Source organism: Pleurodeles waltl, chromosome 9 (assembly GCF_031143425.1).
Source record: "Pleurodeles waltl isolate 20211129_DDA chromosome 9, aPleWal1.hap1.20221129, whole genome shotgun sequence".
NCBI lineage: Eukaryota > Metazoa > Chordata > Amphibia > Caudata > Salamandridae > Pleurodeles > Pleurodeles waltl.
In genome coordinates this window covers 157291968-157319314 of record NC_090448.1, presented here as the reverse complement: position 1 = coordinate 157319314, position 27347 = coordinate 157291968, and the positions used below count along the sequence as shown (strand labels likewise).

At 47.5% G+C, this 27347-nt stretch overlaps 1 protein-coding gene across 1 annotated transcript in view; it reads left to right on the top strand.

Annotated features, from left to right (window-relative positions):
- DNAH12 (dynein axonemal heavy chain 12) overlaps nucleotides 1–27347 on the top strand; it is a 937015-nt gene that overhangs the window by 814192 nt on the left and 95476 nt on the right. Inside the window, exons 69-70 of the mRNA XM_069206470.1 lie at nucleotides 7639–7827; nucleotides 10612–10715. Of these exons, the coding sequence (XP_069062571.1) occupies nucleotides 7639–7827; nucleotides 10612–10715 (293 nt within the window). The remainder of the gene's footprint in view (nucleotides 1–7638; nucleotides 7828–10611; nucleotides 10716–27347) is intronic.

The window sequence follows — 27347 nt, the reverse complement described above, 5'->3', positions numbered from 1 at the left end:
TAAGACATCACAGCAGACACAAGGGGGTGAGTATCAGCACATTCTTCTATCTTTCTGCGCAGTGGAGGCGTCTGGGTGGGGGAGGAGGGCTGTGGGTGACATTAAGCCAGGGCGCTTTCTGTAGTGTAGTCCTCTCCCTTAGGCATGGCCCTGTGCCCCCGGCCCCCACCTCTGTAGGGTGACAAGTACAGCCATTGAAGGTCCTGCATCTCCCATGTGCGCGTTTGACGTCTCTTGGCCTGTTGTCTTAGTCAGTAGTACTGAGTAGTGTACCCCGAATGCGCGGCTTAGTGCATTAGGCACCTGTGTCTGTCCTCTCCGCCAACGGTGTTGACATTGCATGCACTCAACCTGGTCTTCTTTTTTCTCCCCCCACCCTTTCTCTTCATCTTCTTGTGCATGTGTGCATTAGCATCATCAGGCGGAGGAGATATGGCATCGGAGCACGAGGGAGCTGCAGGACACAAGGCCCCGGTGGGCCCAGGAACAGACACCGAGGGCACCAGTGATCCGGAGGGCGAGGGGAGCACCACGACGGGGACCGCTGGTGAGAGCAGCGAAAGCGACACGTCCTCGGATGGGAGCTCCCTAGGGGTGGCGGCAACATCCGTGCCCCCCGGCTCTACAGGTACAGCCGCCACCCAGCGCACCAGCCCCGCCCTCCCAGCAGCCCCTCAGTCTTCGCTCCGTGCCGCTTCGCCCAGGAAGGCGCGCGTCTCCTTCGCCCCAGGCACCTCAGCCCCTGCCCCTGTTGCCCCTGCTGCCCTCAGTGCGGAGCTCATTGACCTGGTAAGGACGCTCATTGTTGGGCAGACGACCCTTCTGAATGCCATCCAGGGTGTGCAAAGGGAGGTGCAACAGAGCAATGCGTACCTGGAGGGCATTCATTCGGGTCAGGCTGCCCATCAACGAGCGTTCACGGCTCTGGCCTCAGCACTGACGGCAGCCATTGTCCCTGTTTCCAGCCTCCCTCTTCTGACTGCCTCCAGCCTGTCTCTGTCTCCTGTTCCTCAGCCTATCCCATCCACACCATCAGACCAGCCTGCACACACCTCAACACCCAAGAGCAGCTCATCCAAACACAAGCACCACAGATCCCGCAAACACTCACCCGAGCAACACCCAGATGCAGACATGCCAACAGCCACTCCCACCCCTGTGTCCCCCTCCTCCTTGTCTCCCTCCTCCCTCCCTGTGACGTCTACACTCACACCTGCATGCACCCCAACATCAGCCAGTGCTTCCATCACCACCTCACCCTCCAGTACAGTCCACACTCGTGCAGTCACCACCCCCACTGCCATGTACACATCCCCTGTGTCCTCTCCCACTGTGTCTGTCACCCCTCTTCCAAGACACACAAACGCAGGCAGCCACCCACCCAACAGCCATCCACCTCACGACAGCCTACAGCACCAGCACCTTCACCCAATGACAGCACACCTGACTATCCTACAACCACCTCCTCTACCTCCACTTCCATCTCCACTTCTCCTACCCTTTACCTTGGCCCTAAAAAACTTTACCTGGCTAACCTTAACCTCTTTCCCCCCGATGACCTCCCCCATCCATCTTCAAAGAGTCCCAAGAGCACCGCAGCCACCACCAGCCCAGCTTCGGGTGTCACTGTTGTGCCTGGGTTCTGGAGCCCACCCTTTGCCAGCAGTGACACATCGAGCTGCAGCAAGGACACGTCCAGCCCCCCCCCCGGCAAGAGGACCCGCAAAACCAAAGACCGCCGTGCGAGGACCGACAGGGCTGCCCCCAAGGAGCAATGTGCGGCCACTTCACCACCCACACCATCTGGGGGAGGCAAGGGCCCGAGAGCCCCATCAAAGGAGCGGAAGGGCAGCAGGAGCGCGGAGAAGGTGGACCCCACATGCCACATCCCAGCTGGGAAGGAGGACACTAAGGAGGCCAGGAGTCCGTCCCCGAAGGGTCCAGATACGTCACGGTCCGAGGGCGACTGAACACGGAGTCCAGGCCAGGTCTGGCTCCCTTGACCTGCTGGATGGGCACCGCTGAACAGGGCCCCGCCGTGGAGATAGGCACCGCTGAACAGGGCCCGCGGTGCAGAAGAGCACTGCTGAACAGGGCCCCGCCGTGGAGATAGGCACCGCTGAACAGGGCCCCGCCGTCTCAAGCACCGCTCCGCTGGGCCCTTCCTCTCAAGCACCGCTCCGCTGGGCCCTTCCTCTCAAGCACCGCTCCGCTGGGCCCTTCCTCTCAAGCACCGCTCCGCTGGGCCCCGCCGTCTCAAGCACCGCTCCGCTGGGCCCCGCCGTCTCAAGCACCGCTCCGCTGGGCCCTTCCTCTCAAGCACCGCTCCGCGGGGCCCTTCCTCTCAAGCACCGCTCCGCTGGGCCCTTCCTCTCAAGCACCGCTCCGCTGGGCCCCGCCGTCTCAAGCACCGCTCCGCTGGGCCCCGCCGTCTCAAGCACCGCTCCGCTGGGCCCTTCCTCTCAAGCACCGCTCCGCTGGGCCCCGCCGTCTCAAGCACCGCTCCGCTGGGCCCCGCCGTCTCAAGCACCGCTCCGCTGGGCCCTTCCTCTCAAGCACCGCTCCGCTGGGCCCTTCCTCTCAAGCACCGCTCCGCTGGGCCCTTCCTCTCAAGCACCGCTCCGCTGGGCCCCGCCGTCTCAAGCACCGCTCTGCTGGGCCCCGCCGTCTCAAGCACCGCTCCGCTGGGCCCTTCCTCTCAAGCACCGCTCCGCTGGGCCCCGCCATCTCAAGCACCGCTCCGCTGGGCCCCGCCGTCTCAAGCACCGCTCCGCTGGGCCCTTCCTCTCAAGCACCGCTCCGCTGGGCCCTTCCTCTCAAGCACCGCTCCGCTGGGCCCTTCCTCTCAAGCACCGCTCCGCTGGGCCCCGCCGTCTCAAGCACCGTTGATGGTTCATTGTGCCCACCATGCCTCCTCCTTGACCAGTGGAGACTGTCATCCACATGATGGACTGTGGCTTTGCACTCCCCAGGATGGTCCAGTGGGCAATCCACCCACTGCAGAGACATTGAGAGACTGTGGCTTTGCACTCCCCAGGTTGGTCCAGTGGGCAGCCCACCCACTGTAGAGACATTGAGTGACTGTGGCTTTGCACTCCCCAGGTTGGTCCAGTGGGCAGCCCACCCACTGTAGAGACATTGAGAGACTGTGGCTTTGCACTCCCCAGGTTGGTCCAGTGGGCAGCCCACCCACTGTAGAGACATTGAGAGACTGTGGCTTTGCACTCCCCAGGTTGGTCCAGTGGGCAGCCCACCCACTGTAGAGACATTGAGAGACTGTGGCTTTGCACTCCCCAGGTTGGTCCAGTGGGCAGCCCACCCACTGTAGAGACATTGAGAGACTGTGGCTTTGCACTCCCCAGGATTGAACAGTAGGCAGCCCACCCACTGTAGAGACATTGAGAGACTGTGGCTTTGCACTCCCCAGGTTGGTCCAGTGGGCAGCCCACCCACTGTAGAGACATTGAGAGACTGTGGCTTTGCACTCCCCAGGATTGAACAGTGGGCATGGTGGCTCCTCGTGGATCTGGCGTCGTGGACTCATGTGGCTGTGGTGCCCCCCCCCTTCCCTTCCCCCTGAGGTGCCTGTAGTTTTTACATCTGATGCCCCTGCAGTGTTCTCTCCAAAGGACTCAGGTCTCCTGTGTGGGCTTTGCCCTTGTTTCTCAAGACTTTGGCCCACGGACATGCTGAATTCGTAGGATGTGCAGGACTTGGTACTTCAGTTATACACTGATGTGTATGTCATTTGTTTTGTTGTGGATATCTTTCATGGTTGTACGCTAATTTTCTGGAGCTTTTTGGTACATAAATATTTATTCCAAATATGATTATGTCCTAGCATTTTTCAGGGGTGTTTGGGTGGTGTCACTGTGACTTGGTGCTCTGCATTGGTGAGTACATGATTGGGGGGGGGCACATATGTGTGTGCCCGTAACCTTTCGTCCTCCCCCTCCCGTGTGTCGTAGGTGCAGTACTCACCGTTGTCGTCTGCGCCGGACTTCGTACTCGTGGTAGATGAGAAGGTAGACGAGAGCAGGTATGATGTTCAATTCGGGTTCCATGCTGTCCTCCGTCCTCGTGGAGTGCGTAGAGGTGAGCGTTTTCCCGTTCGTAGTCTGTTTCCGCCGTGTTTTTATCGGCGGTGCTCCCGCCCCGGAAAAGGTGGCGGATTGGTGAGTTGTGATAGTGTGGGCGGTACATTGTCTGCCACCTGCCTGTTGGCGGTGACCGCCGCGCTGTTTGTCTGTACCGCCGCGGCGGTCGGAGTGTTAAGTTGGCGGGCTGTGTTGGCGGTTCCCGCCAGGGTCAGAATTCCATTTTTTGGACCGCCAGCCTGTTGGCGGGTTGGCCGCCACTTTAACACCGACCGCCAGGGTTAGAATCACCCCCAAAGTGCTTACTCACTATTGCACTTTTAGTGGTATTTGTGGCAGAAAGGGTAGGGAACAGACCGCAGCATAAGGGAACAGTATCAAAATGAAACAAGCCTCACACAGGTCTCAAAAACAACATATCTGATAGAGACTTCTAGTTGCAGATTCCTTACCTTTGAATTTCCTGAGGCGTCACACTGGATCCGGAAACATGTGCTTGTGCAATACCCCTGCGTGAGCCATCGTGTGGCTCAGTTTGGTTCCGCGTGGAGCCTGACACCTGGGGAAATTCAAAGGTAAGGAATCTGCAGCTAGATAGAGTCTCCAAAAGATAATGTATTACAGAAGGCAAGTAACTTGTTCACTAGGACTCAGGTAGTTGAAGAGTTCATCCTTGGGTCTTCTGAGTGTTTATTTCCATTTTTCTTCTTTGTGGATGACCGCTGGGACAGACAGGGTAAAAAGTCAAAATAAGCAGAGGACGGTTGTAACTAACTGCAGAGCAGGCAACAAATTGCAGAGCAAGGCATATCCCATGAAAGAAAAAAAGGATGTGTCATAGAGAAGGAACAGGATCAGGCAACAAATACTGGATGCGGGAAAAATATTCCTGTAGGTGTATCCAAGCAGAAAAGGTCAGAGGTTTGCACAGGGTTTTACAGGGTTCAACTATTTAGAAACCAGTATTTGGATATCAATTTGGTTAAAGTCAGAAAGACTTTTGGCATGATACAGAATGTGTTCAGCTCAATGAAAACTAGAACATAATGCAGTAGAGAGAGGAAAATAAGGCAGGTGGGGAAAATGCATTTAAAGATAACTGGCCAGGACTGGGATCAAGAAGCTGGAAGATTACTTTAACATTCACTGAGCAGAGTCAGAAAGGGGGGAATGGCAGCAAAAAATAATTCGGTTCCTGCTGGAATCCAGGTTAGAAAACCTCAGGACTGTCACTCATAAAGTGGACACTTGTTGTTGGGAGCCGGACGGGATTCATTTTCATTAACCCTTGTGGGTCAGTTTGTTGTAGGCTTGCAGGTAGCAATCTCCAGATGCTATCACTGGCGGAATGTTGTTGCAGCCTGTGCGCCCTCAGTTTCATTGCTGCACTCCAGAAAGCAGTGATGGGAAACTGTTAACTAGAATGGAGCACGATATTTTTCGTGCCTCCTATTTATTTTTAAATGGCCATGCATCTCATTTTTAAAAATTAAACAAAATGGTCCCTCTCGTTATTTACAATCATCACTTCCATGTACTCGATTGAAGTCATTGAGGCCGTGAGGCTGCCTGGTAATTCCATTTTCCATGGAAAAGCATGGTAGTGTGTTGAACTTGGAGTCATAGTCAGATATCCATCCACTTTTAATGACTTAGAAGAATGGGTGATAGAGTAGAGGTACCCCTACCAGGCAGAACTGCTTTGAAATATTTTGTTCATGAATGATTTGTGCAAAGGCAAACGCTATTAAATACATAACAAAGAGAAACGCTATTTCATTTCCCTCACTCTCTTCTCTGCATCTTTCCCAGTTTCCCTTTTACTTCCCAATTGTATAGCTCCATTTTGCCTGTATCTGTATTAGACTCATTATCAATTCAGTTTTTCCCATTTACTACCAGTCCTCTGACATTGTTACCTCTAGTTCTGGCCTTACCCTTCCTCATCCATCATACCCGAAATTCTCTCTCACCTACCAGTCTCGTCCTCTCTTAACTTGAAATCTACCTCTCTGCCAAATTGCCTCACATGTTTGTGCTTCTCACCTTTTTCTCTTAAAGCATAATTCTAATTTCCCTTTTCTCCTGTTTTTTCTCACTTCCACACTGCTCATTCTCTTGCTGCCAATTCTCACCTGTTTCTTTCTCGCCTCAAAATCTACCACTCATTATTTTACTTGTTTGTATCATTGTCATTGCTATTAATGTTTCCTCTCACGTAATTCCTCTCATTGTGCTCCCCATCTTTATCATTTCCTGTTTTACTATCATCTTTCCCAGTTTTTTCAACTCCATTTTCGCCATTCTCATTCTCCCATTACCATTATTTTTAGTTTCTATTCACCCCACCTCTACCAATTTTTCACCTCCCCCATCACTTCCAGTTTCTGGTTCATCTCGCCCTCTCATTCCATTAGGTCTATTTCAGACGTTTTCCCCTTGATGCCCCCCTACCACATATCCTTATCTGTATACCAGTCTATCTAACATCTAATTTTCGTGGTTTTCCTTTCAATGCTCTGTCTCATTTTCTTTGCAGTATCTCTCATTGACACTTTTTGCAGGCTTACTAGCAAATGTGACCAAATTCTAGACATCCTAAAGCATGTGGCAATGTACAGGCTTAGCTGAATTAGCCATGGACATTGGAAGGCTGTAATCCATGTACCTCCCATGCATTGCTTTATGGTGCCGCATATAGCTCAACAATCAGTCATGTGAGCCTACAGGATTGTTTGTATTTTTAGTGAGTTCTGAAACATATATTCCCATGGATAGACTCACTTTAAAAGTCTTCATTAAAAAAATGACGACCTAATCCAGTGAAGATTGTATGAATAAATGTAACTATGAAACGAAGCATAAAAGTGGTAAAGAAATGGGTTATATCAAAAAGAATTCCAACATTTTGATGGTATGCAGAAAATCATTGATTTAAATTATAAAATCATCTTTGCTACAAACTCCTCCCTACAAGAACCTAGCTAATACTTCTTAGCACCATATTGTCCATTGTAGGGTCTTGTGTGGTCTCTAACCTGCATACCTTCGCTGAGTATTAAATTTGTTTCCCATCAGCTACTGTTCCTTGAGAAGTTACCTCTCTGTTTCTATTATGGTGGTTGCTTCGAGCTGGTATTTTAATGAAAACCCTGTGATTGGAATGAGCTGTGGCCAATAGCCAGAACCACGCTCAAAAATTTTTCACATCTCACCTGGTTGAGGTTGAAGTGCCTGTGATCAGCGATACAATGAAACTAAAATGTGTTTGAGTTTTAATTTGTTTAGCAGTGGCAAAATGTTGGTTACCAAAACTGACCATGAGCTGAAAGTCACCTTCATGTAGTGTATTTTGATGAATGGTGGAAGGGTAAAGGACTAGAAAAGTTTAAAATATGACTTGCCACTTCCTGTGTGTCTGGTTTGTAATCCATGCTGCTTGTAATCCCGTTGAGTTGCTTACATGGACCATTTGTAGATCATGTGCTAGTTAGGCAGAGTATTTTTGTACCCTGTTTATTTCACTGTTTTCTGTTATCAGGTACTTCCTGCTGCCCAGCACCCAGAGGTGTTTGGGTTACATGAAAACGTGGACATTTCTAAGGACCTTCAACAGACCAAAATCGTTTTTGAATCTTTGCTGCTGACACAGGGTGGAGCTAGAACAGGCGGCTCTTCCGGGGGCAGTGATACCACTTTGTTTGACATTGCAAAAGATGTCCTCAATAAGGTAAGCAGACAAAAATATTTGTGCAAGGCCAGCATAATTGAAGATTACATCACATTTTGAGTGTCCTTGAAATATACAACACACTTCGTATTTTTTAGATGGTACTCTTGTTATCAGTGTGTTCAGCAGAGAGCCCATGGTTTGGCTTCACTTGTAATGTCCATGTCAAATCATATATCCCTTTGCCTAACAATTTCTGACACATCCACAAATAATAATAATCTCTTTTTTTCATAGCTCTTTGGTCAAAACAGATTATGTGAAACATCCATGTAAGATTCTTAATACAGTTGCAAATGAGTGCATATTTAATTGACCTCATGTGTTGACCCTGATAGGATTCAAATATTTCACCTGCTGATCTGAGCAGGGGCTGTCTTACAGGCAGTGTCATAGGGATACAACAGGCATGTGCACCTATTGTCTGTGCCTCTGGGGCACTTTCTATTACAGAATGAGCTGCAGACACTAGTGTAGCCCCCTCCTGTAACACAGAAAGTGTTGGTGCACGTGTAGCACCAGTGCTACCCTAAAGTGACATTCCCTCATTTCCATAAGGGTATAGCCCCTTGCAAATGAGGGAAGCACATTACCTCTATGCTGTGTTATGTATGTGGGTGCAGGAGCAAAGAGGGTGTAAGGAAGCACACTGAGTGTGCACCACAAAAGAGTGGCATAGTCAGTGCACCCCAGAGGGCAGCATTCTGAAGGAGCGGAATGGGGTCCCATTTGAGAGACAGACACTTCCCTGCAAGCAAGTGTAGTCACATACTGCACCCACCTGCAGGTGGATCTCGATCCCCGCTTTAAAGTGTAGGGGGGTGCCTCCAGTACAGTGAAAAATGGAATGGCTGCTTCAAGCAGCTACTCCGTCTCTTACTACTGCGCTGCCCCCAGGGCAGCCATGAGTTCATGTCTGCCCTGGGGGCAGTGCCTCAGTAATAGGGAGCACTGTCCATATTTGTGCCCACAGCACACATTTCAAGGTGTGTTGATGCACATAATATGGGCTTATTATGACTTCAGTGGATGGAAAAGCCCGTCCGCCGAAGTCCCGACAGGTAGGTTGCCGTCAGTGTGGCAGCCTCCTCGCCGGGCCCATTACGAGTTTCCCGCTGGGTCAGCAGGTGGAAACACAGTTTCTGCCTGCTGGCCCAGCGGGAAAGGGCCTACTGCATTGTCTCCGGCTCATAATAGAGCCAGCGGCAATTCTGTACTGCGTAGGGTGCATCAGTTGAAACTCAGTATTTCTTTATAGAGTAAAGAAAATTGGTTAAACCAACCAATGTGGATGAACAGTGGAAAATAAGGGTAACATTGGAGGATAGAGGGTCTGCTTCTATCACTGATTTTAAAATGAAATAACCTGTGGCTAAAAGATCCTATTTAGTTGCATGCAGTGCTCACTGCATGAAGAAAAAAATAGTGTAGGGGACTCAACGTTTTTCCAGCCAAAGGAGAGGTTGCAAAATCCCATGGCTGTTGAATCCACCTAGTGTTGCTTTATTTCATCACTTTTCCCTCTCTTATCTCTTTAGCACCCTCCTGCATGTTGTTTTTCATCCCTACCTTTTCCCAGACTTTTCATATTTCTCCTCCTCCTTTTTTGTGCCTTTTTATCGGTTGCTCTGGGCCAAAATCTCATGATGAAAATTAAGCGCTGGTCCCAAAAATGAGTGCTGATGCCCCATGTGGTAAAAAGTTAACTATAAAAATAGGGAGAGTTCATGAAAACAAAGTATACACTAAAGTAATGCTAGCTCAGGAACCAGGAGTCAAAGAAGCACTCTAGAACAGTGCTACTACAAGGAACAAGGGGTAGCGTTAACTAAGGAAACAAGAACATTCTGGAAATAGAGGGTCAGACGAACAGGAACACACAATGATCAGTGCTGGACTGAAGAGAACTGAAGCTTAAATGCGCTTACTATGATCACGTCTCAGCTGTGAGCAAGCTAGCACCTAGCAGTCACTGGTGTGTTGGACTCCTCTAGCCTTATTTGGGTCCCTCTGCATGAGTGGAGACAAAGCAGTGACCACGGAATTCTAGGTTTTGGAGTCTTTAACAACAAAAGCAAGCTGGTTTCCACAAAACCCAGCAATGATCTGGAATAAATAGGAATTTCAGAACCGTGTCTTAAAAGCTGAAAATCTGTAAATGGATATAGCTGAAGATCCAGAAGCTTCTTTGAACACAGGAAATGTGACTGGTAAGCCCCTTAGTTGTGGGCATAAGATTGCAGAGAACTAATTGTGACACAGGTACGCTGCTGCTCTGTTGCGTTCATATTGAGCTTTCAGAAGACCACCCAAATGGGAACTTGTGCTGGCAATCTTTTGTCGGCAGGGGAGTGCTTAACCCAGATCTCAGTAGCCAATGACTTGCTGACTGAGCGTCATTATAATCAGTAAGCATTTGGAATATAGGTTAGAATGGTATAGAATAGTAAGAGGTTCACAGTGGCATCTGTGTAGCACCAACAGACAGGCTCTTTTGCTTCAAGCTTTCCGTTTGTTTACCCCATGGGAAGTACCAGGCCCATGGTGAACAGGGTGGTGGTGGATGGGTACCAGTCAGAAGCTCTAGTAAGCTGTGACTGCCATGCTTGATGTCCAAGCCATTCCCCCTCACTGTGCTTTTCATTTTTAAATGTGGATGTTTCTTATTGCAAACAAAGGCAGCATTTCCACACAGACGATGTTCAAATGTCTGTGGGAATGTCTTATCAATGTAAATGATTAATAACGATCATCAGCCTCTCTAATGAAGTGATTTCTTCACAGCTGCCAAAGGATTTTGACATAGAAGCTGCACTTGAAAAATATCCTGTAAGATATGAAGAGAGTATGAACACTGTATTAGTACAGGAGATGGAGAGGTTCAACAAGTAAGTTTATATGTAATTAATTATTCCATTATACACCCAATATTTTGTATTTTCTATACTCATCGACTGCATTCTGCATATGTAAATATTCTTTGGTTTGGCCTGCTTAGTTCAGTGGATTTTGTTTAACGCTGAGTTGTTTGCATAGCTTTCTTCTCCTAGCTGAGAGTACAAAATTAAAGTGAGAACTAATATTGTTGATTGCAATGGCTGGTGGAAGGATACTCTAAGAAGTAGAGGTGGTCTTGTGTGGCTTCATAAATCTCATTTGTCAGTTTTTCACTCATGCACCACATTACATGGTCTAAGAGTGATGCAAAAAGGCTTGTAAGTATTCCCCAATTTTTTTTGTAAAGAAAGAAGACTGCCTGGATGGTGCAAGGGGTAACTCAAACCAGCTGATCTATCCTCCAACAAAAAGCCCTCACTATTAATGTTCCTATACCTTGAACCTCAAAGCCTAAAAAGGCAATACTGAGCAATGCAGTGAATTTGCAGTAGAGTCTGACTTCTGTGGCTCCAGCAACAATGGAAATGCTAGTTGCTCTTGAGTTTCGTAATCCTCTGAAAATGTGATGATATTTTCCTTCTATTAGGAAAGGCACCCAATTCCTTATTACAAGAATGTAATTTAATGGCTAGTGCCTAAGTAAAGCTGGCCAGGTACAATATCTAGGTATCCGCTGTGGTGGGAACCCTTGTATATTCTCTCCATACAGGTCCTGGAGATAGAAGATGATTTGGGGGATGGGGCTTTCCTTGCTGCTGTATGTAAGCAACAGCTAACCTCCATGTGGTATTAATGATGGGTGCACTTATGGCAATTGTGAACTGTGCATTGTGCGCACACGTCAGACAGGCACTATGCACATAATATTTGCAAACTTCTCTATTTATTAATAAATTAATTCAGTGTGCATGGACCACATTTGTCCTAGGCCACTGGACTGAAATTAGAAGTGGAGACCAGTGGGCATTACTCTTGATTGCAGCTGCGGTACTCCAAAACTCTATATTGTTGCAACTAGTGTAGACTGCAAGGAGGACAGACTAACAGATTCTCCCCCCAATTTCACTGAACATCAAAAGGTGACCCTGAACACCACTAGATTTGTAGTTTGAAGTGTTCTATAACATCATAGTTCCCATAAACAGTATACATATTAGAAATAAAGGGGAACCTAAGCACAAAGGAAAGGTAGCTATGGTGGGAGGGTTGCTTCACAGAAGGGCTGAAACAGTGACTCTGTCAGAGGATCAAAATTTGTTTGGGCTGATTGTAATGGGGCTGCCAAATATAGGTGCACATTGCGTAACTGCCAATTAGAGTTAGGGTGAGATGGGCAATTAGAGGGTGCAAACTTTGCACTTAATTCTGAGTTTGGGAGTTTGGAATGTGAATTACATCCAAATAGGGTATGAATTCACCCATAACTGGCATGTTGCTTTATTGGATTTCATAATTGGCACAAGATGTAGCTGAAACAAATATCTATCTCAGGTACAACTAGTGCCTGACTTATAAACCCATTTTGGGTGAAAAAGGAGTTTGCACCTAACTCCAAATTTGCAGTGCCACTGTAATCAGCAACTTTGAAATTGTTCAAAATTGGTAGCCATGTGCTCAAAGGCGGTACCCTGCACACCAGGGATCCACCTTTGTGTATTCTTGCAAAGTATCTGTGATAGAGTAGGGCAGTAGCAAGGTGTAGGAAAATGGCTCCTTTTTGCAGTTACCCCATCCCCCACTTTTGCCCGATATTGATGCTGACTTGACTAAGAGTGTGCTGGGACCCTGCTAACCAAGCCCCAGCACCAGTGTTCTTTCACTAAAAATGTACCATTGTTTCCACAATTGGTGCACCCCTGGCAGATAGATACGTCCCTTGTAAAAGGTACCAGTGGTACCAAGGGCCCTGTGACCAGGGAATGTCCCTAAGGGCTGCGGCATGTATTGTGCCACCCTAAGGGACCCCTCACCTAACACATGCACACTGCCATTGCAGATTGTGTGTGTTGGTGGGGAGAAAAAGGCAAAGTCAACATGGCATCCCCCTCAGGGTGCCATGCACACAGAACACTGCCCGTGGCATAGGTAAGTCACCCCTCTAGCAGGCCTTAAAGCCATAAGGCAGGGTGCACTATACCACAGACGAGGGCATGGCTGCATGAGCAATATGCCCCTACAGTGTCTAAGTCCATTCTTAGACATTGTTAGTACAGTGTGGCCAAATTAAGTATATGGTCTGGGAGTTTGTCAAAACAAACTCCACAGTTCCATAATGGCTACACTGAATACTGGAAAGTTTGGTATCAAACTTCTCAGAATAATAAACCCACACTGATGCCAGTGTTGTATTTATTAAAAAAATGCACACATAGGGCATCTTAAAGATGCCCCCTGTATTTTACCCAACCCTTCAGTGCAGGACTGACTGGTCTGTGCCAGCCTGCTACTGAGAGACAAGTTTCTGACCCCCTGGGGTGAGAGCCTTTGTGCTCCCTGAGGCCAGAAACAAAGCCTGCAGCCAGGTCCACCCCAGAGTTGAAGTGATCCCCTCCTTGAGAAATCATCCATCTTGCTTTGGAGGAGTAGGACCAATAAGGATAGGGATGTGCCCCCCTCCCAGAGGGAGTGAGCACAAGGAGGGTGTAGCTACCGTCAGGGACAGTAGCCATTGGCTACTGCCCTCTAACCCTAACACACCCCTAAATTTAGTATTTAGGGGCAACCCTGAACCCAGCTCTTCAGATTTCTGATGACCTCACAAGAAGAAAAAGGACTGCTGAGCTGAAAACCCTGCAGAGAAGAAAAGGAGACGACAGCTGACTTGGCCCCAGCCCTACCGACCTGTCTCCTGCTTCAAACACCCTGCTACCGAAAAGCGACTCCAGGGGACTACCTGCATCACCGAGGACCAAGATCTCCCGTGGGCAGCGGCTCTGCCCAGCAAGAAGCAAAGACATCCATGGGAGGTCTCCGGGTAGTCATGCGCTCTACAAATCTCTCTAATCTTTAATCTAAAGGGACTCCCACCTCATTCCAGAAGCGTGAGTCGCCACTACTCTGTACCCGACGCCCCAGCCCATGTCCAGAGAAACCAACTATCCAGAAAGGACCCTCAGACGACTCAGATGACGTGTCCACCCTGGGATGGCCTCACTGCACCCGCACGACGACGCCTGCAGAGGGAATCCTGAGGACCCCCTGACCGCGACTGCCCGGGATGAAGATATCTGACGCCTGGAGGAAGCACTGAACCCGCAGCCCCCAGGCCTGTGAGAAACCGACCACTGGTGCAGCAACGACCAGCAGGCTGCCCTCACCCTTGCCCAGTAGGTGGCTTGCCCGAGGGCCCCCCCTGTGCCTTTCCTGCAGCGTCTAAGTGACCCCCGGGTCCCTTCATAGAGTTCTATTGAGAACCCGACACCCTGTTGACAAACTGCACACAGACACCTCCATGCCACTGAGGGTGTGGTTTTTGTGCCTACTTGGGGCCCTTCCAGTACTCCTCCAAACCCCCCCTCCCACTCCCCCCCGGTCTGCCCTCCGAGAATGTTGGTACTTACCTGCCAGCAGACTGGAACCGGAGTACCCCCATAGGCGCCCATGTTATTTTGGCTCCTGTTTGACCTCTGCACCTGACCGGCCCTGTATTACTGGTGCTGGGTGTTTTGGGTTGCCTTGAACCCCTAACAGTGGACTACCTATACCCCGGAGATTGAACCCTTAAGTGTGGTACTTACCTCTGAAACTGTACTGTACTTCGCTTCCCCAGGAACTGTTGAAAATTGCACTGTGTCCACTTTTAAAATAGCATATTGCCATTTATGAAAAACTGTGTACATTACTGTTTTGATTCAAAGTTCTAACTCTAACTATGCAAAGTACCTTTCATTTAGTGTACTTACCTGCTGAATGAATCTTGTGGTTCTAAAAATAAATTAACAAAATAATATTTTTCTATATAAAAACCTATTTGCCTGGAGTTAAGTCATTGAGTGTGTGTTTTCACTTATTGCTTGTGTGTACAACAAATGCTTAACACTACCCTCTGATAAGCCTAACTGCTCGACCACACTACCACAAATAGAGCATTAGTATTATCTGTTATTGCCTCTGTCAAGCCTCTTGGGGAACCCCTGTACTCTGTGTACACTATGGGGGTGATTCTGAGCTTGGCGGGCGGCGGGAGCCGCCCGCCAAGCGGGAACCGCCAGAAGACCGTACCGCGGTCAAAAGACCGTACCGCGGTCAAAAGACCGCGGCGGTCATTCTGGGTTTCCCACTGGGCTGGCGGGCGACCGCCAAAAGGCCCCCCGCCAGCCCAGCGGGAAACACCCTTCCACGAGGAAGCCGGCTCCGAATGGAGCCGGCGGAGTGGAAGGGGTGCGACGGGTGCAGTAGCATCCGTCGCGAATTTCAGTGTCTGCTAAGCAGACACTGAAATTCTAAGTGAGGCCTTCTTACGGGGGCCCCACGACACCCCATACCGCCATCCTGTTCCTGGCGGCCGAAACCGCCAGGAACAGGATGGCGGTCGGAATCCCCATGGCGGCGCAGCAAGCTGCGCCGCCATGGAGGATTCCCCTGGGCAGCGGAAAGCCGGCGGGAGACCGCCGACTTTCCATTTCTGGCCGCGGCTGTACCGCCGCGGTCAGAATGCCCAAAGGAGCACCGCCAGCCTGTTGGCGGTGCTCCCGCGGACCACGGCCCTGGCGGTTTTTACCGCCAGGGTCAGAATGACCGCCTATATCTCATTTTGATATAGTATGTACAGAGCCATCTTCCTACACAAGGTTTTCCTGATACTACATGGATTAAAACTTCTGCTTCACCTTCCATTCGCTACTTGATTAACCTCTTTATAGAAGGAACCCTCCCCTCCCACAGTGCAACTCCAACAGCCTCTCATGTACAGGTACACTATGAGGTTCTTGTGGTGTTGCAATCTCTGTTTTTCAGGACTTGCACGCTTGGAAAATGAAGAACCAGCTGACATTTTCTTTCAGGGATCATGCTTTATTCATTGAGTCCTGCTCCATGATTTTATTCAGAGAAGTATGAGAGAGAGAGAGAGAGAGAGTTAGAGAGAGAGAGAGAGAGATGCTGCCACGCTGTTACTAAGAAGAATTGACACCAATCTACTCTCACAGGTACCCTGCAGTTACAAATGTTCACTAACACCAGGGATCTCCAAACCTTTCAGTAATAGGAGACATTTATATTAAATGAAAACCATCCCAAGCTGTTAATATTATCAGTGTTGTACACATCAGACAAGATTACACTACTGTATGAAAGGTTACCAGCTGTGATCACTTTGTGCAGGTTTGCTAGCAGTAATGTAAAAAAGACTTTGTCAATTTGAAAAGCTTCTACAAGGATAATACATAACATCCACATCTGCACTGAAACTGACGCCAATGTAATAAGATTAGTAATAAGTCTGCATGATTTGTCATTCAAATATCAACTTTAAATATATTTTGGATATTATGGGTTCTGGAAATACACTTATTTTCATCTGAAATACCCACTTTTCAATTTTGGTATCCACGCAGTAATTTAACCAAGCAAACACTTCTAATTTAGTAAGCTGGACTGCACACTGGAGAGCTACTCACAGGTAGGTGGAGAGCTTCCAATGTAACCAGTTTTGCTCTTTAATAGCTTGTTGTGAAGGCAGTGAAACATACGGCTGTCCTTCTTGCTGAAGAATAAATGCAGGAAGAACATTGTATTAGAAAAGTAGTTTTTTGCACACAATACAATTGTGTTTTGATTATATGATACATCCACTCAGACTCATCAAATATTATGGCAATTGTAGAGAATAGTTACGTCCAGCAATTAGGAAAAATACAGACCTCCTGGGAATGGTGAAATATCTCTGCCCGTGGTACAGGCTTCAGGTGCATTGACTGTTTTCTGCTGTCACCAACCACCACCTCCAATGCCTTTGCTGCAACCAATGACATCAGAAGCCTCCTCGACCGAGGTGAGATTGCAGCACGGATCCTTCTTGACCTCTCCGCAGCCTTCAACACTGCATCCCACCACACTCTCACCACCAGACTCCACCACATCGGCATCCAGGGTAATGCCCTCATTCCTTACAGGATGAACACAGAGGATCCACCTACCACCCTTCACCACTAAACGCAAAAGCATAATCTGCAGTGTCCCCCGGGGCTCCTCCCTCAGCCCCACCCTCTTGAACACCTACATGATGCCGCTTGCCGACATTGTCCGCACCCACGGAACCAACATCATCTCATGCACCAATGACACTCAACTCATCCTATCCCTCACGGAAGATCCCTCCACCACCAGATCCAACTTCCCGAACTACATGACCAGCATTGGCAATTGAATGAGGTCTAACTGCTTGAAGCTGAACATGGATAAGATGGAAGTGCTTATCTTCGTATACTACACTTCCTGATGGGACAACCCCTTGTGGCTTACTGCACTTGGCCCGACAATGACTCCCGCAGCCCATGCACACAACCTCAGCATCATCCTAGACAGCCGACTCACCATGAAGTGCCAGATTAACGCCATGTCCTCTTCCTGCTCCCACACCCTCAACATGCTCTGTAAGATTTTCTTTTGGATCCCTCTCACTACCAGGAAAACAGTTACCCAAGCCCTTGTCTCTAGCCGACTTGACTATGAAACGCACTCTATGCCAGAACCACCAAACAGCTCCTCAAATGGCTCCAGACCATTCAGAACAATGCAGCCAGACTCATCCCGACCTCCCAAATGGACTAGCATATTCCCCCACCTCATCCATTGGCTCCCCATCCAACTGTCATGCCATTTCAAGCTGATGATTCACGCCTACAAAGCCCTCTACATCAGACCCACCTACATCAACCACCACCTGACGTCCCACCTTCCCACCAGGAACCTTCACTCTGCCTCCCTTGCCCTTGCTTATGTTTTCCACATCCAACTGAGCTGCAGTAGCGGTTGTTCCTTCTCCTACTGCGCCGTCAAGTCCTGGAATGACCTTCCCCTCCACCTGTGAACCTCCCACTCACTCACCGACTTCAGGAGGGTGCTAAAGACCCAGCTCTTCGACTAAGGCTGAAGATCCTCAGCGCCTGCATTCCCCCAGGGTGATAAGCCGCACTATACAAATCCTGACTGATTGATTGATTAAAGGATTGATTGATAAAGAATGTCATGTTGTGCATGGCTCCCTGTTGCTCCTCTTCCTTTTGCCATACTGCTGTTCCATGAGCTCATCTTACAATGGGGACGTGGCTATGGGGTGGGTAATACACAAAATGAAATCCTATGTGGGATAGCTGTCAATAATGGATAGTTTCCACCTTAGAGTCCAGATGACATCAGGAACTTTTCCCTAAAAACGAAATAAAGTCCTTGATAAGGTGCTGCTTGAGGATGTACATGAAAAGTATGTCTTCGCATTTCTTCTGGATATTGGAGCTGAATGAGATCTGGACTGACCGAGCTACGATAAAGCATGAACAAGTTACTATCATTAAAGACACATTCGATAATATTAGAGGAGATTGATGCAATAAGTAACTCTTCCTTAAACCCTCTGTATCTTTGTCATAAAATTACTGCGGGAAGAGAGGACTAACTCAATCAGATTAGCCGAGACGAGAAATCTCCAGTTTGAGTTTCCTTTTGGTGTGTTTTTCATGAGCCGGTTTAAGATAGAGGTGTTCTCTTAAATTCCAAAAATTGTACGTGCAGAGTAGGCCATTATAAATATGGAACGCACTTTCTTCTAATATATATTTTTTTACCTTTAGCAAACAAACTGAGCAGTTCTTCAGACCTTGTCACCATACAGCTCCGGAGGATGCCTCTCCTCCACCATGTGACGAGCCGGGCGCCTTTTAGAAACCCTGATTGAAAGAGTTTTCAATGCATCGCTGGTAAAGGCTAAACGCAAATAGGCCAGAGTGCACTGCGTAAGTCCCTACTGCTCTCCAAGACTATCGTTTTTCCTAACACAGCACACATACTGACAATCAAAATATCAACACAGTGGGTACGTAAAAGTAGTATAGATTGTACTTACCTTTATATACCTTGGTAACAGAATGTTTGAAACTCAATAGTCGTCTACCATACCCTCACGTGGTAGTGTCACAACAAAATGTTTCTGGTCAGTGTAATACCCTCTACTTTGAACAGTTAAAATAAATGAACTGTTCAGCAGTGCTTATGCAACTACAATTACAGCTGTTTATGAAATTTGTAAAGATTTTTTTTGAGATGAATAACAATGGGTCTGTGGCTATGCCATTACCACATAATTTGTGTAGACATTATTACTAGCGGACAGCCCAACAGCTTTAACCATAGCTGGATTTTTTTTTTCTTCTTCAAATTTCATAAAGCTCAAATCTGACCCGAAGGTATTGGAACGCTTTATGTAAGCACCAGTGATATTACACAGGAACACGTTTTATTTTCTTGGCACGATGAGCTTAAGTGATTTGCCCAGAATCACAGCATATGGAGCTGACGCTAGGACGCGAACTCGGTTCCCAAGTTCGACGGTGGGCAGCTCTGGCCATTAAGCCGCACCTTTCCCCAACAATAAGGCACCTTTGAAGGCAAACTTCCGCTGAACAGATTATCCCAATTGTTGCTGAGGTAGTGAATAATGGTGGGAGTAGCTGTTGGACCTGGTCGAGCACTGGCAAGAGTCCCATGGGCCCAACCCATTATGGTGATCCCCGGCATCATTTTGTCTGAGGTGTGGAGGCGCCCCACACAAAACGGGAATCCTAGGATTTCCCTATGAGTTAACACACTACTTGTGAGGAAATCCCTATTCTTTCCTTTTTGAGGGGTTTGCTTCAGCATCAGAGGTAAGGTCATCTACAGGATTTCTATTATAGGGCATACCTGGACATGCAGAGGAGCTAACCTGGGTGTCAAACACACAGGTCCACGGGGTAGAGGTTAGTCCAGAACACCATGGGCTTGCAGTTGTTTCTCTCTGCCACTAGTGCAGCAACAAACAATCTAACCATTGAAGGTTGGTGGGGAAAAGGGTCACAATACCCTATGTAGGACCCAGACAGCTAGCTGCGTGCTGCCTGCACGTGCACATGCTTTGTCTCCCTTGGGTATGTAAACTGTAGATATGTGAACAAGTCAGTTGATATCAATTAAAACCCATTGAGCTGTCTAGAGCATCTTGAGGGGGAAGAGTGGACTTCTCTGATCTGTTCGTTTAAAACGGTAACTTAAAAGCCTCCATATGGGCAATGCTGCTTGGCATGTTGTAGGAAAGTGCTGCTGTTGGCATGGTTACCCCCCACTTTTTGCCTAGTGTTGATGCCAACTTTGAAAGTATGCTAGGACCCTGCTAACCAGGCCTCAGCACCAGTGTTCTTTCCCAAAATCTGTACCTTTATTGCCACAATTGGCACACTCTTGGCACTCAGTTAAGTCCCTTGTAAAAGGTACCCATGGTACCAAGGGTCCTGTGGCCAAGGAAGGTCTCCAAGGGCTGAAGCATGTATTATGCCACCCTAGGTGACCCCTTACCAAGCACATGTACACTGCCCTTGCATCTTGTGTGTGCTGGTGGGGAGAAAAAGGCAAAGTCAACATGGCACCTGTAGGAAAATGCCACTGTTGGCATGGTTACCCCCCCCCCACACCTTTTGCCTAGGGTTGATGCCAACTTTGATTAAAAGTGTGCTGGGACCCTGCTAACCAGGCCCCAGCACCAGTGTTGTTTCCCTAAAACTGTACCTTTGTTCCCACAATAGGAACAGCCCTGGAACACAGTTAAGTCCCCTGTAAAAGGTACCCATGGTACCAATGGCCCTGTGGCCAGGGAAGTCTCTCTAAGGGCTGCCACATGTATTATGCCACCCTGGGGACCCCTCACTCAGCACATGCACACTGCCTTGCAGCTTGTGTGTGATGGAGGGGAGAAAAAGGCTAAGTCGACATGGCACTCCTCTCAGGGTGCAATGCCCACAAACAACTACCTGTGGCCTAGGTAAGTCACCGCTCTAGCAGGCCTTACAGACCTAAGGCAGAGTGCACTATACCCCAGGTGAGGGCATAGCTGCATGAGCAATATGCCCCTACAGTGCCGAAGTCCATTCTTAGACATTGTAAGTGCAGTGTAGCCATATTAAGTATGTGGTCTGGGAGTTTGTCATTACGAACTCCACAGCACCATAATGGCTTCACTGAATACTGGGAGGTTTGGTGTCAAACTTCCCAGAACAATAAAACCACACTGATGCCAGTGTGGGGTTTTATTGAAAAATGCACACAGAGGGCATCTTAGAGATGCACCTTGTATGTTAGCCAAACTGCTAGTGTATGTCTGACAGGTCTGTGCCAGCCTGCCACTTTCAGATGAGTTTCTGACCATATGGGGTGAAAGCCTTTGTGCTCTTGGTGGCCAGAAACAAAGCCTGCACTGGGTGGAGGTGCTTCACACCTCCCCCTACAGAAACTGTAACACCTGGCAGTGAGCCTCAAAGGCTCAGTCCTCGTGTTACAGTGCCCCAGGGAACTCCAGCTAGTGGAGATGCCCGCCCCCAGGCAAGCCTCCACTTTTGGCGGCAAGTCCTGAGGGATAATGAGGAAAAACAAGGAGGAGTCACCCCTTCAGCCAGGACCACCCCTAAGGTGTCCAGGGCTGAAGTGACCCCCTCCTTGAGAAATCCTCCATCTTGCTTTGGAGGACTAGGACCAATAGAGCTAGGGATGTGTCCCCCTCCCCACAGGGAGTGGGCACAAGGAGGGTGTAGCCACCCTCAGGGACAGTAGCCTTTGGCTTCTGCCCCCTGACCCTAACACACCCATAAATTTAGTATTTAGGGGCGACCCTGAACCAAGCTCACCAGATTCCTGATGACCTCAAGAAAGAAGGACTGCTGAGCTGACAGCCCTGCAGAGAAGAGAAGGACACAACAACTGACTTGGCCCCAGCCCTACCGGCCCGTCACCTGCTTCAAAAAGCTGCAAAAGAAAAGCAATGCGTTCTACAGGACCAGCAACCCCTGAAAAGCCTCCAGGGGAGTGCCTGCATCACCGAGGACCAAGAAACTCCAGTGGACAGCGGACTTGTCCAACAAGAAGAAAAAGCAACCATCTTTAAAAAGACTCCCATCTCACTCCAGAAGCATGAGTCCAAAACTTCTCTGCACCAAAACACCCCTGCCCTGTGTCCAGAGAACTCAACCAGCCAGAGAGGACCCCCAGGCGATTCCGACCAAGTGTCCACCCTGGACTGACCTCTCCACCCCTCTACGACGACACCTGCAGAGGGAATCCTGAGGATCCCCCTGACCGCAACTGCCCGGGATGAAGATATCCGACGCCTGGAGAAGCACTGCACCCGCAGCCCCCAGACTCGAGAGAAACTGACCACCACTGAAGCAGTGACCAGCAGGCGGCCCTCCTCCCTGTCCAGTAGGTGGCTTGCCCGAGAAGCCCCCCTGTGCCCTGCCTGCAGCGCCTAAGTGACCCCCGGGTCCGCCCATTGAGTTCCATTGGGAATCTGATGCCCTGTTTGTACCCTGCAACAGGCCGCCCCATCCTGCTGAGCGTGCATATTTGGTGCCTACTTGAGGCCCCCCATTGTTCCTCTAAACCCCCCTGGTCTGCCCTCCGACAATGCGAGTACTTACCTGCAAGCAGACCGGAACCGGAGTACCTCCTGCCTCCATAGGCGCCCAAATAATTTTGGCTCCTGTTTGACCTCTGCACCTAACCGACCCTGTGTTGCTGGGTGTTTGGGGTTGTCTTGAACCCCCAACAGTGGGCTACCTATTCCCCAGAGACTGAACCTGTAAGTTGACTGCTTACCTCCAAAACTGTACTGTACTTTCTTTTCCCAGGAACTGTTGAAAATTGCAGTGTCCGACTTTAAAATAGCTGTTTGCCATTTTAAGAAAAACTGTGTACATTGTTGATTCCTTTCAAAGTCCTGTTTATATCTATGCAAAGTACCTTTCATTTAATGTACTTACCTGCTAAATGAATCTTGTGGTTCTAGAAATAAATTAAGAAAGAATATTTTTCTATATAAAAATCCTATTGGTCTGGAGTTAAGTGTTAGGGTTTGTACACAGCAAAGAGCATGTCCCCTCTCACTGCACTAGTGGGTTCTGTAATAGCTCCCTTTTAAACTTACTATTGAAAGCCTTTCTTGTTATCTCACCTTCCCCCCCCTAGGCTTCTGTGTATGTTGTTTAATGTGCTGTTTTGTTTACACATTGGGCCTTGCTTTTACCAAGGCTTCTTTAAAACACTCCTCCCTAGGCCATGTGTTAATCCAACTCATTTGCATAATAACTGAAACTCTGCACACCTTTCAAGAACATGTGCAGCATGTGAGGACCACACCCAGCTCTTCAAACCACACCCAGCTCTGCACACCTTCCAAGAACATGTGCAGCATGTGAGGACCACACCCAGCCCTTCAAACCACACCCAGCCCTGTCTATAAAAGGCATCCCCCGAGCCTCACCCAGTGCTTGTGCTCGTCTACCTCCCGCTTACCTGAGAACAGATCCCTCGGCGCTGGCACTCCTGCTCTTTACAGACTTTCATTGACTTCAATGGGCGCAGCTTCTGGCTCTTCCTTCTTCCGGTTTCCGGTTCCTCCTTGCTTCAGCCTCTCTCCTATGAGTAACCTACAAAAGAGAAAGAAGACAAGGTTAGACTGATCAGTATCTCTTGCCAGCAACAAGTAAGTGCAAAACCTTTTATTACCTGAAAGAACTTTGACAACAATTTCTGGATTCGTGTATAGACAATTTGAAACGAAATACCTTCCACGAACATTGTGATTCAAACTCTTTGTTACAAGAATATTTTGCAGAACTTTGTGAAGCAAACATTGTTTTTTCTCATGGAACTTTTAAGAATCGAACAGTGGAAACCATTAACAGCAAGGCAAACAGTAAATCAAGGACTTGCACAAATTACATGCTGTATTTTGATGTAAAAGTACAGTATTTGTTTTATAAAAGATTCTGGAAATATGGGAAAAAAGTTTTACAGTAATAGAAAACACATCCCAGAGCAGTAACACATTCCAAACCTGGAAACTAGAGACCAGGATCCAAGAGGTACTTTTAGAAGAGAATTTCTAATAAATAAAGGGATAGTCAGGAACCCATTTAGGAATAGGTTGCACTTATCTGTTCTTTGTTTATGTTTCATTAGGCACCAGTTTCTACAAAAGTCAGAAAGGGCCGCAGATTTGTGCAGCACTTCAACAGTGGAAACGCAAGAACGGTGTTGTCTCTCTTTTTTTTATTTTATCCACTTCCCCCCTTCCCTTGAGCTTCTGTTCTTAGTGCACTGTTTTAAAAACTAGTGTGCTGGAACAAGCAGTTTCAGGGTGGGGTCGGATTGTCTTCAACCTCCATCAGAACTGAACAAGAACTCAGGTGAGCTGGGCTTTGACAGAAGCACAAGCCTTTAAAAAATTTCAGTTCTGGTGGACGATGAATACCGGGGAAGAAATAGAGGGCATTGTCGTCACGGATATGGCGCAGGCCCTAAATGAGGACTTGGCTCATAATGAATCAGTGTCTGGCATCTTGCAACATATGCAAGAGGAAATAGAGAGATTAAAGTTGGAGAATACCTCTTTAAAACAGGATTTAAGCAGGTATAAAGTTAGGGGATCTCAGTGGAACACAGCTTCTACGCCTTTGTTTAAAACCTCCTCAGAGACAGGGGCGCCATCAAAACATACAACTTTGCCTTCCCCAGTTGAGGTTACTGTTAATGTTCCTAATGTTGTGCCCTTAGCAGCACCTGAACGTTTTCATGGAGATAGTAACAAATTCCATGTTTTTATCAATCAATGTCAATTACACTTCATTTGTAAGCCACAACAGTTCCCTACTGATGATACGAAAGTGGCATTCGTCTTGTCTTATTTGGGTGGCACAGCAGCCAATTGGTCAATTCCTTTCGTGGATAGAGATGATCCCATCCTCCATAATTGGAATCAATTTAAACGTACCATGACCAGCCTTTTTGCAAAACACACTTTCATGCAGGCAAGTGATAATGAGCTTTTAAATCTTAAACAAGGTAACAAGGATTTATTGACCTATCTCACTAGTTTTAATCGTTTACTCACTGAGACACAGTGGCCAGAAGAAAAGCGTGTCTCCCTTTTTTATAAAGGTTTGAGAGACGAGTTAAAAGACGCGCTGGCTCATATCGTTGATTTGCCAAAAGACTATTCAGACTTTGTAGATTTAGTTGTGAAATTAGAACATAGACTAGGAGAAAGAAAGGGAGATAAATACAAACTGGAATCACGGTTAACTTTTATTAGACACAAGAAGAAAGACACAGATAATAAACTCCCTGAACCAGATCCTATGCAAATAGGGACACTCAGAGGTCCACTCACATCAGAGGAAAAAGAAAGAAGGAGAAAATTTCAATTATGTTTATATTGTGGCAGGGCAGGTCACTTTGCCAGAGAATGTCCAGTAAAGCCTAAAACTCCACGAAAGGGTGCTGTTTCCTCCACCTCCTCAACTGAATCGGGAAACGATTAAGCTCGACAAGGGGAGAGGTTACTTGTTCGAGAAAACATCTTAATCAAACCTCTAATGCTGCAGCCTTCAGGGTACCGCACATACCTAGACATTTCATAATTCAGGTCGTTTTAATTGTTACTACCCAAGTGAGGCATTCTCTCCCTGTCCTACTGGACTCAGGCGCGACAGGAAATTTTGTGGATAATAAGTTAGCTGAAATCTTAGGACTTCCTATGTGCCTAAAGCCTTGTCCAGAAGCAGTATGTGCAGTGGATGGGTCAGAATTGACCTCTGGATTAATCACAAAACAAACAAGTCCACTTGTTATGGTCTGTCAGAACGGGCACACAGAGGTGATTAGCTTTGATCTGATAGATACTCCTAATTTTGGTTTGATTCTCGGGGTACCCTGGTTAACAACTCATAACCCAAAAATTGATTGGGTGAATAGAACTGTTACTTTGGATTCCTCTTTCTGTAGAACCAATTGCTATCAAGAAGCAGGTACAGAACAGAGCACAGTATTACACTGTGCTAGTGTTACACAAGATGAACCAAGTCTCCCTCCTGAATATTCTGACTTTAAAGACGTCTTTGATCCAGTAAAGGCTAGTGTGCTGCCCCCACATCGGTCTTATGACTGCCGTATAGATCTTATCCCAGGGGCCCCTTTACCTAATAACAGAGTATATGCTTTGACTGACGAAGAAACCAAATACTTAAGAACCTACCTAGATGACCTACTACAGTCTGGGTTCATCCGTCATTCCACATCTCCGGTGTCATCTCCACTCTTTTTTATCCCGAAGCCGGATAAATCCCTGCGCGCGTGTATCGATTATAGAGGACTAAATAAGACTACAATAAAGAATAAATATCCTCTTCCTCTAATACCTGTGTTGTTGGATCAATTAAGACATTCTACTGTATACACTAAACTATATCTGTGGGGAGCTTACCACCTGGTCCGAGTAAAAGAGGGGGATGAGTGGAAGACAGCTTTCAAGACAAAGTTTGGTTTATTTGAGTACACAGTAATGCCCTTTGGGTTATGTAATGCCCCTGCGGCCTTTCAGTTCTTTATAAATGAGGCCCTACACGAATTCCTGGACGTTTGTGTCATAGTATACATAGACGACATCCTCATTTACTCTAAGAACTCAGAAGAACATACCCAACATGTTCGTGCAGTATTATCAAAGTTAAAAGAAAATCATCTTTTTGCTAAGTTAGAAAAGTGTACTTTTAATGTCAACAAGGTGGACTTTTTAGGATACTGCCTGTCACCTCAAGGAATAACTATGGATGTAAAGAAAATCAGTGCTATTGCTGATTGGCCAGAACCATCCTCTGTAAAAGATATTCAGAAATTTCTGGGTTTCGCCAATTTTTTTAGGAGGTTTATTGCACATTTTGCAGACATTGCAGCCCCAATAACTACCTTGTTGCGGAAAGGGCAACGATTTCTTTGGACTGATGAGGCGGCACACGCCTTTCAACTCCTAAAACAAAAGTTCACTTCAGCCCCAATTCTGAAACATCCTGATCCTGACTTGCCCTTTTTTGTTGAAGCGGATGCTTCACAAGTAGCTTTAGGAGGAGTTCTCTCTCAACGAGATGCAGTAGATGGCCAGTTACATCCTATAGCCTTCTATTCCAAAAAGTTATTGCCAGCTGAACAAAATTACACTGTGGCTGAAAGGGAACTACTAGCTATCAAAGTAGCCTTTTCAGAATGGAGGCACCATTTAATGGGAGCCAAGTACCCAGTTACAATCTTTTCTGACCATAAGAACCTACAGTTTTTTGGATCACTTAAAGCACTAACACCACGTCAGATGCACTGGTTAATTTTTTTTAGCACATTTGACTTTGTTATAACCTATAGACCAGGTGCACAACAAATTCAATCTGATGTGTTATCTAGATACGGACATACCTCAGACATGAAACAAGATAAAATAGGAGAACCCATTATTCCTCCCCAAAAGTTGTTGGCACCAGTACAACAGAAGGATTTCATCACAGATCTATATAATGCACACATGCAAATAGCACCTCAGGATTGGTTAAAGGATT